At 57.2% G+C, this 14,337-nt stretch overlaps 2 protein-coding genes across 2 annotated transcripts in view; one reads left to right on the top strand and one right to left on the bottom strand.

The window, feature by feature from the left end:
- The window catches only part of fosl1a (FOS like 1, AP-1 transcription factor subunit a), a 36,573-nt gene extending 24,208 nt beyond the window's left edge, over positions 1-12,365 (top strand). Inside the window, exons 3-4 of the mRNA XM_072489439.1 lie at positions 9,773-9,880; positions 11,461-12,365. Coding sequence (XP_072345540.1) covers positions 9,773-9,880; positions 11,461-11,985 — 633 coding nt within the window. The 3' untranslated portion in view covers positions 11,986-12,365. The remainder of the gene's footprint in view (positions 1-9,772; positions 9,881-11,460) is intronic.
- Positions 1-14,337, bottom strand: part of LOC140400210 (neurexin-2-like) — a 2,085,493-nt gene that overhangs the window by 1,845,935 nt on the left and 225,221 nt on the right. The window lies entirely within an intron of this gene.

The following is a 14,337-nucleotide window of genomic DNA, read 5'->3' as shown; positions in this document are numbered from 1 at the left end:
GTGAGAGTGAAGGAGTGTGTGTGAGGGAGTGTGTGAGTGAGGGAGTGTGTGAGTGAGGGAGTGTGTGAGGGACTGAGGGAGTGTGTGAGTGAGGGAGTGTGAGAGTGAGGGAGTGTGTGAGTGAGGGAGTGTGAGAGTGAGGGAGTGTGAGTGAGGGAGTGTGAGAGTGAGGGAGTGTGTGAGTGAGGGAGTGTGTGAGTGAGGGAGTGTGTGAGGGACTGAGGGAGTGTGTGAGTGAGGGAGTGTGAGAGTGAGGGAGTGTGTGAGTGAGGGAGTGTGAGAGTGAGGGAGTGTGAGTGAGGGAGTGTGAGAGTGAGGGAGTGTGTGAGTGAGGGAGTGTGAGTGAGGGAGTGTGAGAGTGAGGGAGTGTGTGAGGGAGTGAGGAAGTGTGAGAGTGAGGGAGTGTGAGTGAGGGAGTGTGAGAGTGAGGGAGTGTGTGAGTGAGGGAGTGTGTGAGTGAGGGAGTGTGAGTGAGGGAGTGTGAGAGTGAGGGAGTGTGTGAGTGAGGGAGTGTGAGTGAGGGAGTGTGAGTGAGGGAGTGTGTGAGGGACTGAGGGAGTGTGTGAGTGAGGGAGTGTGAGAGTGAGGGAGTGTGTGAGTGAGGGAGTGTGAGAGTGAGGGAGTGTGAGTGAGGGAGTGTGAGTGAGGGAGTGTGAGTGAGGGAGTGTGTGAGTGAGGGAGTGTGAGTGAGGGAGTGTGAGAGTGAGGGAGTGTGTGAGTGAGGGAGTGTGAGTGAGGGAGTGTGAGAGTGAGGGAGTGTGTGAGTGAGGGAGTGTGAGTGAGGGAGTGTGAGTGAGGGAGTGTGTGAGGGACTGAGGGAGTGTGTGAGTGAGGGAGTGTGAGAGTGAGGGAGTGTGTGAGTGAGGGAGTGTGAGAGTGAGGGAGTGTGAGTGAGGGAGTGTGAGAGTGAGGGAGTGTGTGAGTGAGGGAGTGTGAGAGTGAGGGAGTGTGAGTGAGGGAGTGTGTGAGTGAGGGAATGCGTGATTGTGTGCAGCCTCGTACACTGAGCTACACTTTTAGCCTGAGAGTAGTGGAGGGTTCAGAGCTCCACGCTGGGGCCAGTGGAGTGTTCAGAGCTCCACACTGGGACCAGTGGAGGATTCAGTGCTCCACTCTGGGACCAGTGGAGGATTCAGAGCTCCACGCTGGGATCAGTGGAGGATTCAGAGCTCCACGCTGGGACCAGTGGAGGTTCAGAGCTCCACGCTGGGCCCAGTGGAGGTTTAAGCCTGGAGGCCCGTTCCCGTCTCTGCCAGTGTTTGATTCACAGTCACAGCTGCTTGGACTCCCTGACAGATGTCACAGCACAGCTGGAACTGCTGTGAGGCAGACAGCCAAAATCTGCTGACGGAACCCTATTCCCCCCCCCCCCCCCCCCCCCCGTCACCCACCCCCCCCAATAAAACATTTAACAGTGAGATGCACTGTACTTCAGACAGATCATGACATTTAAAATCGGCTGAATGAGGGTTGTATTCCGTGGAATGTGGAAGATCGAGAGGGCGATTCGATCAAAGTTTGAAAGGAACGAAAGCGAACAGCTGAGGGGGAGAGTGAGTGAAACCGTTCCCCTCGGTCAGGGGTGTCGAGGACGGCGGGGTTTGGGGGGGGGGGGGGGGGGGGGGGGGCGGGGGTGCAGAGTGTAAAACCGAGAGGCAGACCTTTCCGGAGTGAGATTAGGAACCGCTTTTCTCTCCCGCAAACGGCAATCGGGGCCTGATCGATTGGTTTTAAATCTTGAGGTGGATGGATTTTTGTTATCCAGCTGCCTGGGTGCAAAGGCGGATGTACAGAATCGGCGTCCGCTATCCTATCGGCGCGACGGGACCCCCAGAATCAAAAAAAAAGAGGGGGGGGGGGGGGCGTCAGTGTCAGGCGGGCACCTCAATGGACGCCCATCTTTCGGCCCCTACCAAGATGGCCGCCCACCCTTTGACCTGTTAAGCCCATAAGACATAGGAGCAGAATTAGGCCACTCGGCCCATCGGTTCTGCTCTGTCATTCAGTCTTGGCTGGTATTTTTCTCATCCCCATTCTCCCCATAACCCCTGATCCCCTTAATAATCGCCACGTGGCCATTGTTCATTCCTGATCCCCGAGGGGCGGCGGGCAGGCAGGGGAAACACTCGGAATTTTCAGGAGCCGTCCGGCTTGCAGAGTTGGAGGGTGAAGCCCGCTTCCCTGCGAACCTGGGTGACCAACTCTGGGGAAGCTGGGTGGGTGTTGCTGGGGGAGGCGGGGGTGGGCCCTGTGAGAGCGGGTGATTCTAGAGGGCTCCCAAACTCTGCAATCCCCTCCCCAACCCCCTCCTCTCTCTCTAAGACTCCTCAGCTGCCACCTCACTCCCCCAGGGGATGAGGCAATGAGTCTCCAGGGCAGGAAGTCGTCGTCCACACATTGGAATGATTTTCCTGCTGACTAACACGTCCGCTGCTAACCGTTCGGTCTTGGCCAATACTGCACTGACTCACGCATAGCTGCTGCTTTACTCACTGCCAATTAAACTGGCTTAGTCTCTTCCTTTTACCAGCCCTCCCTCCCCCCACTCCCTCCCTCACGCCCACCCTGCCCCCACCTCGCCTCAGCCCCCTCCCTCCCTCTAGCACGGACGACAATATCGCTCACATGCCAACGGATGGTGATTGCGGTTTAGCAGAGAGAGAGAGAGACAGTGACGGGGGGGGGGGGGGGGGGGGGGGCGAGGATTTATTTAACTGTCCCAGAGTCATTGAGAGTACAGATTTAACAGATACAGCAGCAGGAGGACCTGGGATGGACGTACATCTATGAAGCATGGGACTGCAGTGCATAACAAATAAACCTCTTCCACTTTATCAGCGGATGCACAAAGTCAAAAAAGGGTCTGATAAATCCCGGGCGACACGGTAGCACAGTGGTTAGCACTGCTGCTTCACAGCGCCAGGGTCCCAGATTTGATTCCTGGGCTTGGGTCACTCTCTGTGCGGAGTCTGCATGTTCTCCCCACGTCTGCGTGGGTTTCCTCCGGCTGCTCCGATGTAGGTACACCCGCTCTGCTGTTAGGGAGGGAGTTCCCAGGATTTTGACCCCAGCCACAGCGAAGGAACGGCCGATATATTTCCGAGTCGGGATGGCGAGCGGCTCGGAGGGGGGGAGCTTGCAGGCGGGGTGTTCCCCGTGCGTCTGCTGCTGCCCTCGTCCTTCTAGACGGTAGAGGTGGCGGGTTTGGAAGGTGCTGTCGAAGGAGCGAGTGGCTGCGGGGAGTCTTGTAGACGGTGCGCACGGCTGCCGCTGTGCGTCGGGGGTGGAGGGGGAGCGAATGTTTGCGGTTAGCATGTCGATCGAGCGGGGCTGCTTTGTCCTGGATGGTGTCGAGCTTCTCAAGTTGTTGGGAGCCGAGCTCATCCAGGCGAGTGGAGAGTATTCCCTCACACTCCTGACTTGTGACTTGTAGATGGTGGACAGGCTTTGGGGGGAGTCAGGAGGTGAGTTACTCTCCGCAGGATTCCCAGCCTCTGACCTGCTCTGGTAGCCACAGTATTAATGTGGCTGGGTCCAGTTCAGTTTCTGGTCAATGGTAACCCCCATGACTGTGGGGGATTCAGCGAAGGTAATGCCATTGAATGTCAAGGGGAGATGGTTCGATTCTCTCCTGCTGTTGATGGTCACTTGCCTAGCAGGGCCTCGGAGAAGGTGCGGAGGAGATTTACCGGGGATATTCCCGGGGTTGAGGGACTTCAGTGAATGTGGAGAGACAGCAAGGAGCAGGATCTTTCTCCTTGGAGCTGAGAAGGTTAAAGAGGGGAAATTTAATAGAGGGGACGTTTAAAATCGGGAGGGGCTTTGGATAGAGGCGATGAGGAGAAAGTGTTCCCAGCTGGCGGGAGGGTAGGGAACCGGGGGGGGCGGGGGGGGGGGGGGGGGGGGGGGGACACACAGATTGAGGAGAATGGGTAAAAGACCCAGAGGGAGGGGGGCAGATGACGAGAATGTGTTTTTTGACACGGCGAGTTGTTGTGATCCGGAAGGTTCTGCCTGAAAGGGCGGAGGAAGCATATTCAACAGGAACTTTCAAAAGGGGGGATTGGGGAAATACTGGGAAAGGAGGAATTTGCAGGTATATGGGGGAACGAGCGTGGCGGGGGGCGACATGACGACAATGGGCAATAATTGGATAGATCATTCATAGAGCCAGTACGGCCAGGATATGCCGAATGGCCTCCTCCTGTAATCCTCCATAATCCTGTCATCTATTCCGATTGAGTCAACGGCACAGAACCAGGCCGTTCGGCCCATCTGCTCCATGCTGCTGTCTCTGCATCTCACGAGCCTCCGCCTTCACCCCCCCCTCATCATCTCCCCCATCACCGTATTCCTGTCTCCTTCGTGTGTTTGTCCATCTCCTCCCCCCCACCTTAAATGTGTCGACACTATTCAACTCGAGCTCTCCCAGTGGGAGCGAGTTCCACATTCTCCCCCACTCCCTGTGGGAGCGAGTTCCACATTCTCCCCCACTCCCTGTGGGAGCGAGTCCCACATTCTCTCCACTCCCTGTGGGAGCGAGTCCCTCATTCTCCCCCACTCTCTGTGGGAGCGAGTCCCACATTCTCCCCCACTCCCTGTGGGAGCGAGTCCCTCATTCTCCCCCACTCCCTGTGGGAGCGAGTCCCACATTCTCTCCACTCCCTGTGGGAGCGAGTCCCTCATTCTCCCCCACTCTCTGTGGGAGCGAGTCCCACATTCTCCCCCACTCCCTGTGGGAGCGAGTCCCACATTCTCCCCCACTCCCCGTGGGAGCGAGTCCCACATTCTCCCCCACTCCCCGTGGGAGCGAGTTCCACATTCTCCCCACTCCCCGCGGGAGCGAGTTCCACATTCTCCCCACTCCCTGTGGGAGCGAGTTCCACATTCTCCCCACTCCCCGCGGGAGCGAGTTCCACATTCTCCCCCACTCCCTGTGGGAGCGAGTTCCACATTCTCCCCACTCCCTGTGGGAGCGAGTCCCACATTCTCCCCCACTCCCTGTGGGAGCGAGTCCCTCATTCTCCCCCACTCCCTGTGGGAGCGAGTCCCACATTCTCTCCACTCCCTGTGGGAGCGAGTCCCTCATTCTCCCCCACTCTCTGTGGGAGCGAGTCCCACATTCTCCCCCACTCCCTGTGGGAGCGAGTCCCACATTCTCCCCCACTCCCCGTGGGAGCGAGTCCCACATTCCCCCCACTCCCCGTGGGAGCGAGTCCCACATTCTCCCCCACTCCCCGAGGGAGCGAGTTCCACATTCTCCCCCACTCCCCGTGGGAGCGAGTCCCACATTCTCCCCCACTCCCCGTGGGAGCGAGTCCCACATTCTCCCCCACTCCCCGTGGGAGCGAGTCGCCCATTCTCCCCCACTGCCCCTGTGGGAGCGAGTCCCACATTCTCCCCACTCCCCGTGGGAGCGAGTTCCACATTCTCCCCCACTCCCTGTGGGAGCGAGTCCCACATTCTCCCCCACTCCCTGTAGGAGCGAGTTCCACATTCTCCCCCACTCCCTGTGGGAGCGAGTCCCACATTCTCTCCCACTCCCCGTGGGAGCGAGTCCCACATTCTCCCGACTCCCCGTGGGAGCGAGTTCCACATTCTCCCCACTCCCTGTGGGAGCGAGTCCCACATTCTCCCCACTCCCCGTGGGAGCGAGTCCCACATTCTCCCCACTCCCTGTGGGAGTGAGTTCCACATTCTCCCCACTCCCCGTGGGAGCGAGTTCCACATTGTCCCCACTCCCTGTGGGAGCGAGTCCCACATTCTCCCCCACTCCCTGTGAGAGGGAGTCCCACATTCTCCCCACTCCCCGTGGGAGCGAGTCCCACATTCTCCCCCACTCCCCGTGGGAGCGAGTCCCACATTCTCCCCCACTCCCTGTGGGAGCGAGTCCCACATTCTCCCCACTCCCTGTGGGAGGGAGTCCCACATTCTCCCCACTCCCTGTGTGAGAGAGTCCCACATTCTCCCCACTCCCTGTGGGAGGGAGTCCCACATTCTCCCCACTCCCTGTGGGAGCGAGTCCCACATTCTCCCACACTCCCTGTGGGAGCGAGTCCCACATTCTCCCCACTCCCCGTGGGAGCGAGTCCCACATTCACCCCCACTCCTTGTGGGAGCGAGTCCCACATTCTCCCCACTCCCTGTGGGAGCGAGTCTCACGTTCTCCCCCACTCCCTGTGGGAGCAAGTTCCACATTCTCCCCACTCCCCGTGGGAGCGAGTCCCACATTCTCCCCACTCCCTGTGGGAGCGAGTCCCACATTCTCCCCACTCCCCGTGGGTATAGATATTTATCCTGAGTCCTGTCTGATTGTCGAATATAGATGACTCCCTCGTTCCGCCCTCACCCACAAGTGGAAAGTTCTTCTCTACGTCAACCCTGTTGAAACCTCCTTCATCAATTTAATTCCCTCTTTCAGGTCACCCCCTCAGCTGCGGCCTGTAAGGTTTCCTCATGGGTTAGAAACCTCTCAGCTCTAGTATCGTTCTTCGAGGTTTGATTCCATTTCCTGCTGTGCCTTTGCGAGTTAATGTGCAGGAGAGATTGTGCAGTGCAATCAATCTGTGAACAGCAAGATCGCACAGACAGCGATCTGATAAGAATCCAGGATAGCTGTTTTATTTGGTGATGTTGGTTGAGGGATGAATTTCACCCCCAGGACGCCTCCTGTGGGATCCCTCAGTACTGACCCTCTGACAGTGCAGCACTCCCTCAGTACTGACCCTCTGACAGTGCGGCACTCCCTCAGTACTGACCCTCTGACAGTGCGGCACTCCCTCACTACTGACCCTCTGACAGTGCGGCACTCCCTCAGTACTGACCCTCTGACAGTGCGGCGCTCCCTCAGTACTGACCCTCTGACAGTGCAGCACTCCCTCAGTACTGACCCTCTGACAGTGCAGCACTCCCTCAGTACTGACCCTCTGACAGTGCAGCTCTCCCTCAGTACTGACCCTCTGACAGTGCGGCGCTCCCTCAGTACTGACCCTCTGACAGTGCGGTACTCCCTCAGTCCTGACCCTCTGACAGTGCGGCACTCCCTCAGTACTGACCCTCTGACAGTGCAGCACTCCCTCAGTACTGACCCTCTGACAGTGCAGCACTCCCTCAGTACTGACCGTCTGACAGTGCAGCGCTCCCTCAGTACTGACCCTCTGACAGTGCAGCACTCCCTCAGTACTGACCCTCTGACAGTGCAGCACTCCCACAGTACTGACCCTCTGACAGTGCGGCACTCCCTCAGTACTGACCCTCTGACAGTGCAGCGCTCCCTCAGTACTGACCCTCTGCCAGTGCAGCACTCCCTCAGTACTGACCCTCTGACAGTGCGGCTCCCTCAGTACTGACCCTCTGATAGTGCGACGCTCCCTCAGTACTGACCCTCTGACAGTGCGGCTCCCTCAGTACTGACCCTCTGACAGTGCGGCACTCCCTCAGTACTGACCCTCTGACAGTGCAGCACTCCCTCAGTACTGACCCTCTGACAGTGCGGCACTCCCTCAGTACTGACCCTCTGACAGTGCAGCACTCCCTCAGTACTGACCCTCTGACAGTGCGGCACTCTCTCAGTACTGACCCTCTGACAGTGCGGCTCTCCCTCAGTACTGACCCTCTGACAGTGCAGCGCTCCCTCAGTACTGATCCTCTGACAGTGCAGCGCTCCCTCAGTACTGATCCTCTGACAGTGCGGCGCTCCCTCAGTACTGACCCTCTGACAGTGCGGCACTCCCTCAGTACTGACCCTCTGACAGTGCGGTACTCCCTCAGTACTGACCCTCTGACAGTGCGGCACTCCCTCAGTACTGACCCTCTGACAGTGCGGCACTCCCTCAGTACTGACCCTCTGACAATGCGGCATTCCCTCAGTACTGACCCTCTGACAGTGCGGCACTCCCTCAGTACTGACCCTCTGACAGTGCAGCACTTCCTCAGTACTGACCCTCTGACAGTGCGGCACTCCCTCAGTACTGACCCTCTGACAGTGCGGCACTCCCTCAGTACTGACCCTCTGACAATGCGGCATTCCCTCAGTACTGACCCTCTGACAGTGCGGCACTCCCTCAGTACTGACCCTCTGACAGTGCGGCACTCCCTCAGTACTGACCCTCTGACAGTGCGGCACACCCTCAGTACTGACCCTCTGACAGTGCAGCGCTCCCTCAGTACTGACCCTCTGACAGTGCAGCACTCCCACAGTACTGACCCTCTGACAGTGCGGCACTCCCTCAGTACTGACCCTCTGACAGTGCGGTACTCCCTCAGTACTGACCCTCTGACAGTGCGACACTCCCTCAGTACTGACCCTCTGACAGTGCGGCATTCCCTCAGTACTGACACTCTGACAGTGCGGCACTCCCTCAGTACTGAACCTCTGACAATGCGGCATTCCCTCAGTACTGACACTCTGACAGTGCGGTATTCCCTCAGTACTGACACTCTGACAGTGCGGTATTCCCTCAGTACTGACACTCTGACAGTGCGGCACTCCCTCAGTACTGACCCTCTGACAGTGCGACACTCCCTCAGTACTGACCCTCCGACAGTGCGGCACTCCCTCAGTACTGACCCTCTGACAGTGCGACACTCCCTCAGTACTGACCCTCCGACAGTGCGGCACTCCCTCAGCACTGACCCTCTGACAGTGCGGCACTCCCTCAGTACTGACCCTCTGACAGTGCGGTTCTCCCTCAGCACTGACCCTCTGTCAGTGCGGCACTCCCTCAGTACTGACCCTCTGACAGTGCAGCACAGCCTCAGTACTGACCCTCTGACAGTGCAGCACTCCCTCAGTACTGACCCTCTGACAGTGCAGCGCTCCCTCAGTACTGACCCTCCGACAGTGCGGCACTCCCTCATTATTGACCCTCTGACAGTGCGGTTCTCCCTCAGTACTGACCCTCTGACAGTGCAGCACTCCCTCAGTACTGACTCTCTGACAGTGCAGCACTCCCTCAGTACTCACCCTCTGACAGTACAGCACTCCCTCAGTACTGACCCTCTGACAGTGCAGCACTCCCTCAGTACTGACCCTCTGACAGTGCAGCACTCCCTCAGTACTGACCCTCTGACAGTGCAGCGCTCCCTCAGTACTGACCCTCTGTCAGTGCGGCACTCCCTCAGTACTGACCCTCTGACAGTGCAGCACAGCCTCAGTACTGACCCTCTGACAGTGCAGCACTCCCTCAGTACTGACCCTCTGACAGTGCAGCGCTCCCTCAGTACTGACCCTCCGACAGTGCGGCACTCCCTCATTATTGACCCTCTGACAGTGCGGTTCTCCCTCAGTACTGACCCTCTGACAGTGCAGCACTCCCTCAGTACTGACTCTCTGACAGTGCAGCACTCCCTCAGTACTCACCCTCTGACAGTACAGCACTCCCTCAGTACTGACCCTCTGACAGTGCAGCACTCCCTCAGTACTGACCCGCTGACAGTGCAGCACTCCCTCAGTACTGACCCTCTGACAGTGCAGCACTCCCTCAGTACTGACACTCTGACAGTGCGGCACTCCCTCAGTACTGACCCTCTGGCAGTGCGGCACTCCCTCAGTACTGACCCTCTGACAGTGCGGCACTCCCTCAGTACTGACCCTCTGACAGTGTGGAGCTCCTTCAGTACTGACTCTGTCTCCCCAGAAGACTCTTGAAACCAAATCCTTCTGAATTTTCAGGTGTAGGTGTGTCGACGAAGCCAATGCTGCTGTCCGGTTCTGGAGGTTGACTTCCCAATCGTTTTCCTCCACAGACTTATCCATTGTGTTTTTTTCTAGCTGTCACCAGAGGAGGAGGAAAGGAAGAGAATGCGAAGGGAGAGGAATAAACAGGCAGCAGCGAAGTGTCGGAACAGGAGGAAAGAGCTGACCGACAAGCTCCAGTCGGTGAGTGATACTAACTGTCTGAGACAGCGACATCGAACCGCCTCCCTTCCAGCGTCACCCAGAAGAGAAACAATCTCCCCAACACACTCAAACCAGCTCTCGGTGTTTCACAGAGGCAGTGTAGAGGGAGCTTTACTCTGTATCTAACCCCGTGCTGTCCCTGTCCCGGGAGTGTTTGATGGGGACAGTGTAGAGGGAGCTTTACTCTGTATCTAACCCCGTGCTGTACCTGTCCTGGGAGTGTTTGATGGGGACAGTGTAGAGGGAGCTTTACTCTGTGTCTAACCCCGTGCTGTACTTGTCCTGGGAATGTTTGATGGGGACAGTGTAGAGGGAGCTTTACTCTGTATCTAACCCTGTGCTGTACCTGCCCTGGGAGTGTTTGATGGGGACAGTGTAGAGGGAGCTTTACTCTGTATCTAACCCTGTGCTGTACCTGCCCTGGGAGTGTTTGATGGGGACAGTGTAGAGGGAGCTTTACTCTGTATCTAACCCGTGCTGTACCTGTCCTGGGAGTGTTTGATGGGGACAGTGTAGAGGGAGCTTTACTCTGTATCTAACCCTGTGCTGTACCTGTCCTGGGAGTGTTTGATGGGGACAGTGCAGAGGGAGCTTTACTCTGTATCTAACCCTGTGCTGTACCTGCCCTGGGAGTGTTTGATGGGGACAGTGTAGAGGGAGCTTTACTCTGTATCTAACCCCGTCCTGTACCTGTCCTGGGAGTGTTTGATGGGGACAGTGTAGAGGGAGCTTTACTCTGTATCTAACCCCGTGCTGTACCTGTCCTGGGAGTGTTTGATGGGGACAGTGTAGAGGGAGCTTTACTCTGTATCTAACCCCGTGCTGTACCTGTCCTGGGAGTGTTTGATGGGGACAGTGTAGAGGGAGCTTTACCCTGTATCTAACCCTGTGCTGTACCTGCCCTGGGAGTGTTTGATGGGGACAGTGTAGAGGGAGCTTTACTCTGTATCTAACCCTGTGCTGTACCTGCCCTGGGAGTGTTTGATGGGGACAGTGTAGAGTGAGCTTTAATCTGTATCTAATCCCGTGCTGTACCTGTACTGGGAGTGTTTCATGGGGACAGTGTAGAGGGAGCTTTACTCTGTATCTAACCCCGTGCTGTACCTGTCCTGGGAGTGTTTGATGGGGACAGTGTAGAGGGAGCTTTACTCTGTATCGAACCCCGTGCTGTACCTGTCCTGGGAGTGTTTGTTGGGGGACAGTGTAGAGGGAGCTTTACTCTGTATCTAACCCCGTGCTGTACCTGTCCTGGGAGTGTTTGATGGGGACAGTGTAGAGGGAGCTTTACTCTGTATTTAACCCTGTGCTGTACCTGTCCTGGGAGTGTTTGATGGGGACAGTGTAGAGGGAGCTTTACTCTGTATCTAACCCCGTGCTGTACCTGTCCTGGGAGTGTTTGGTGGGGACAGTGTAGAGGGAGCTTTAGTCTGTATCTAACCCCGTGCTGTACCTGTCCTGGGAGTGTTTGATGGGGACAGTGTAGAGGGAGCTTTACTCTGTATCTAACACGGTGCTGTTTGATATCCGTGTCGCTGAAATGATTGGTTTGTTTTTTGCAGGAAACGGAGCAGCTCGAGGATATGAAATCGGTTTTGGAGAAGGAAATTGCCGATCTTCAGAAGGAGAAGGAGAGGCTGGAGTTCATTCTTGAGGCCCATCAGCCCATTTGCAAAATCCCCGACCATGCTCGGGGCCTGTCGCCGTCGGGAATGGTCAAAGGTCGTGCAGCGAAGGCTAAGGACGCGGCCGCCAGGGGAACTGGCTTCTCCTACAGGCCGAAGCCCCCGAAAGTCTCCATCAGGCCCGTGCCCGAGCTGGGCGTGAGGAGGGGCAGCCCCGGGCCCGAGGACCTGCACACCCCTACCCTCCTGCGGACCCCCTCCGTCACCCCCTTCACCGCCAGCCTGGCCTTCACCTACCCCAGCCTGCCGGCCTACGATCCGGAACCTTCCGCCGGCCCCTCCGGCCAGGGCCTGGCCCTCTTCGCGCCCCCGGAGCCCTGCGCTGCCGCCCATCGCCGCAGCAGCAGCAGCGGCGACCAATCGTCGGACTCGCTCAGCTCCCCCACCTTGGTGACCCTTTAGGTCGGTCAACGCGGCAGTGAAGACCCATCGCCCCCCCTCCGCGTCAATGTTGGTGGGGGGGAAGGGGCGCACGTGCGTCCACATGCCACAGACCGGCGGGGAGAGAGAACGCAAGGCGGGGGAACGGCCTCTTCCCCGGAGCTCGCACGTCTCGTGAAGAGATTGACCCACCCGTCTTCGGAACGGGCTCTCTTCGGGCGGGGTGGGGGTGGGGCCGAGGGGGCGGGAGTCGAACTGACCGCCTCATGCCTGGCGGTCTTTGGGATCGTCTGCGCAGTGGCAAAGCCTTTGGGAACAGGCCGTGCGAGAATCGCCATCCCTTGTACCAATGCAGGGGTGGGGGTCAGGATGGTGCCCAGAGCAATTACCAGCGCCCCCCCCCCCCCCGCCAATCCCTGGGGCTTTACAAAATCTGCCCCCCCCCCCCCCAACAACCCACCCCCCCGCACCGGTTCCCTGAAGAATTCAGGTGTTGGCCTTGAGCGAGCTAGAGCGATCAAGACGTAAATGTCGCCGGGTGGCAGCCGGTACCGATACGTGTGGCACTGCCCATTGCCCGTGGCTGCACTCCTTGACACTGACCCCCATCCCTCTGATGTTGCCAAGTGTCCAGAACCTGGGGCCCGTTGCCAGGGAAACTGAGCAAAAAGGTTATCAGGAACCAAGTCATTCCACAAACCCCTCACCCCCTCAATCCCAAACGATAACACTCTTTATTCACTATTTATTTTGAAATGTATTTTTGTATAATTTATTTTTTACTCAAAGGAAACGCGTCGATTCCTGAGACTGACAATCGGTGAAAATATAAAATAAAGCGCTGCTCTCTCAGCCGAGGCCTCCACTGTCTTTTTTTCACCCGTTTCCTCGTTCCTCGACTCCCTCTCCCTCTCTCTCTCACACACACATTCATACAGACACAGACTGGGCGTTGCCCGCTTGGTGACGCCGTCTAAGGCCTCGTGCAGGATCGTAGGAAATTGGAGCGGCGGTGGAGGATGTTCTGCCCCTCGAGCCCTGCTGCCCCATCTGTCTAACTCGGCCTCGAATGTATTCAACGACCCACGGCCTCCTCACGGCGGTGGAGGGTTCCACGAATGACCACCCTCTGAGGGAAGGAATTCCTCCTCGTCTCCCGTGTTCGACGTGAGAGCCTCCCCCAGACTCGGAAACCAAGCACCACCTCCCATTTGTTTCAGTCAGTCCCCGCCCCCCAGAATCGTCAATAATATCATCGCTCGTTATTTGAATCTCCAATGGGTTTTAAACCCACCCAAACTTCTTGGATGAGACAAGACTCCTTCATCGCAGGACTCATGAACATTCCCACTCCAGATTCCAAAGCAAGTCCCCCTCAAAGGAGGGGCCCAATATCTTACACAGTACTCCAGGCACAGATCGTGTTAGAATTGTTTGATGGGGACAGCGTAGAGGGAGCTGTACTCTGTATCTAACCCCGCGCTGTACCTGTCCTGGGAGTGTTTGATGGGGACAGTGTAGAGGGAGCTATACTCTGTATCTAACCCCGTGCTGTACCTGTCCTGGGAGTGTTTGATGGGGGACAGTGTAGAGGGAGCTTTACTCTGTATCTAACCCCGTGCTGTACCTGTCCTGGGAGTGTTTGATGGGGACAGTGTAGAGGGAGCTTTACTCTGTATCTAACCCCGTGCTGTACCTGTCCTGGGAGTGTTTGATGGGGACAGTGTCGAGGGAGCTTTACTCTGTATCTAACCCCGTGCTGTACCTGTCCTGGGAGTGTTTGATGGGGACAGTGTAGAGGGAGCTTTACTCTGTATCTAACCCCGTGCTGTACCTGTCCTGGGAGTGTTTGATGGGGACAGTGTAGAGGGAGCTTTACTCTGTATCTAACCCTGTGCTGTACCTGTCCTGGGAGTGTTTGATGGGGACAGTGTAGAGGGAGCTTTACTCTGTATCTAACCCCGTGCTGTACCTGTCCTGGGAGTGTTTGATGGGGACAGTGTAGAGGGAGCTTTACTCTGTATCTAACCCCGTGCTGTACCTGTCCTGGGAGTGTTTGATGGGGACAGTGTAGAGGGAGCTTTACTCTGTATCTAACCCCGTGCTGTACCTGTCCTGGGAGTGTTTGATGGGGACAGTGCAGAGGGAGCTTTACTCTGTATCTAACCCCGTGCTGTACCTGTCCTGGGAGTGTTTGATGGGGACAGTGTAGAGGGAGCTTTACTCTGTATCTAACCCCGTGCTGTACCTGTCCTGGGAGTGTTTGATGGGGACAGTGTAGAGGGAGCTTTACTCTGTATCTAACCCCGTGCTGTACCTGTCCTGGGAGTGTTTGATGGGGACAGTGTAGAGGGAGCTTTACTCTGTATCTAA

Source organism: Scyliorhinus torazame, chromosome 24, assembly GCF_047496885.1.
Source record: "Scyliorhinus torazame isolate Kashiwa2021f chromosome 24, sScyTor2.1, whole genome shotgun sequence".
Classification (NCBI taxonomy): domain Eukaryota; kingdom Metazoa; phylum Chordata; class Chondrichthyes; order Carcharhiniformes; family Scyliorhinidae; genus Scyliorhinus; species Scyliorhinus torazame.
The sequence above is the reverse complement of the archived record's forward strand: the minus strand, read 5'-3'. Positions and strand labels throughout refer to the sequence as shown.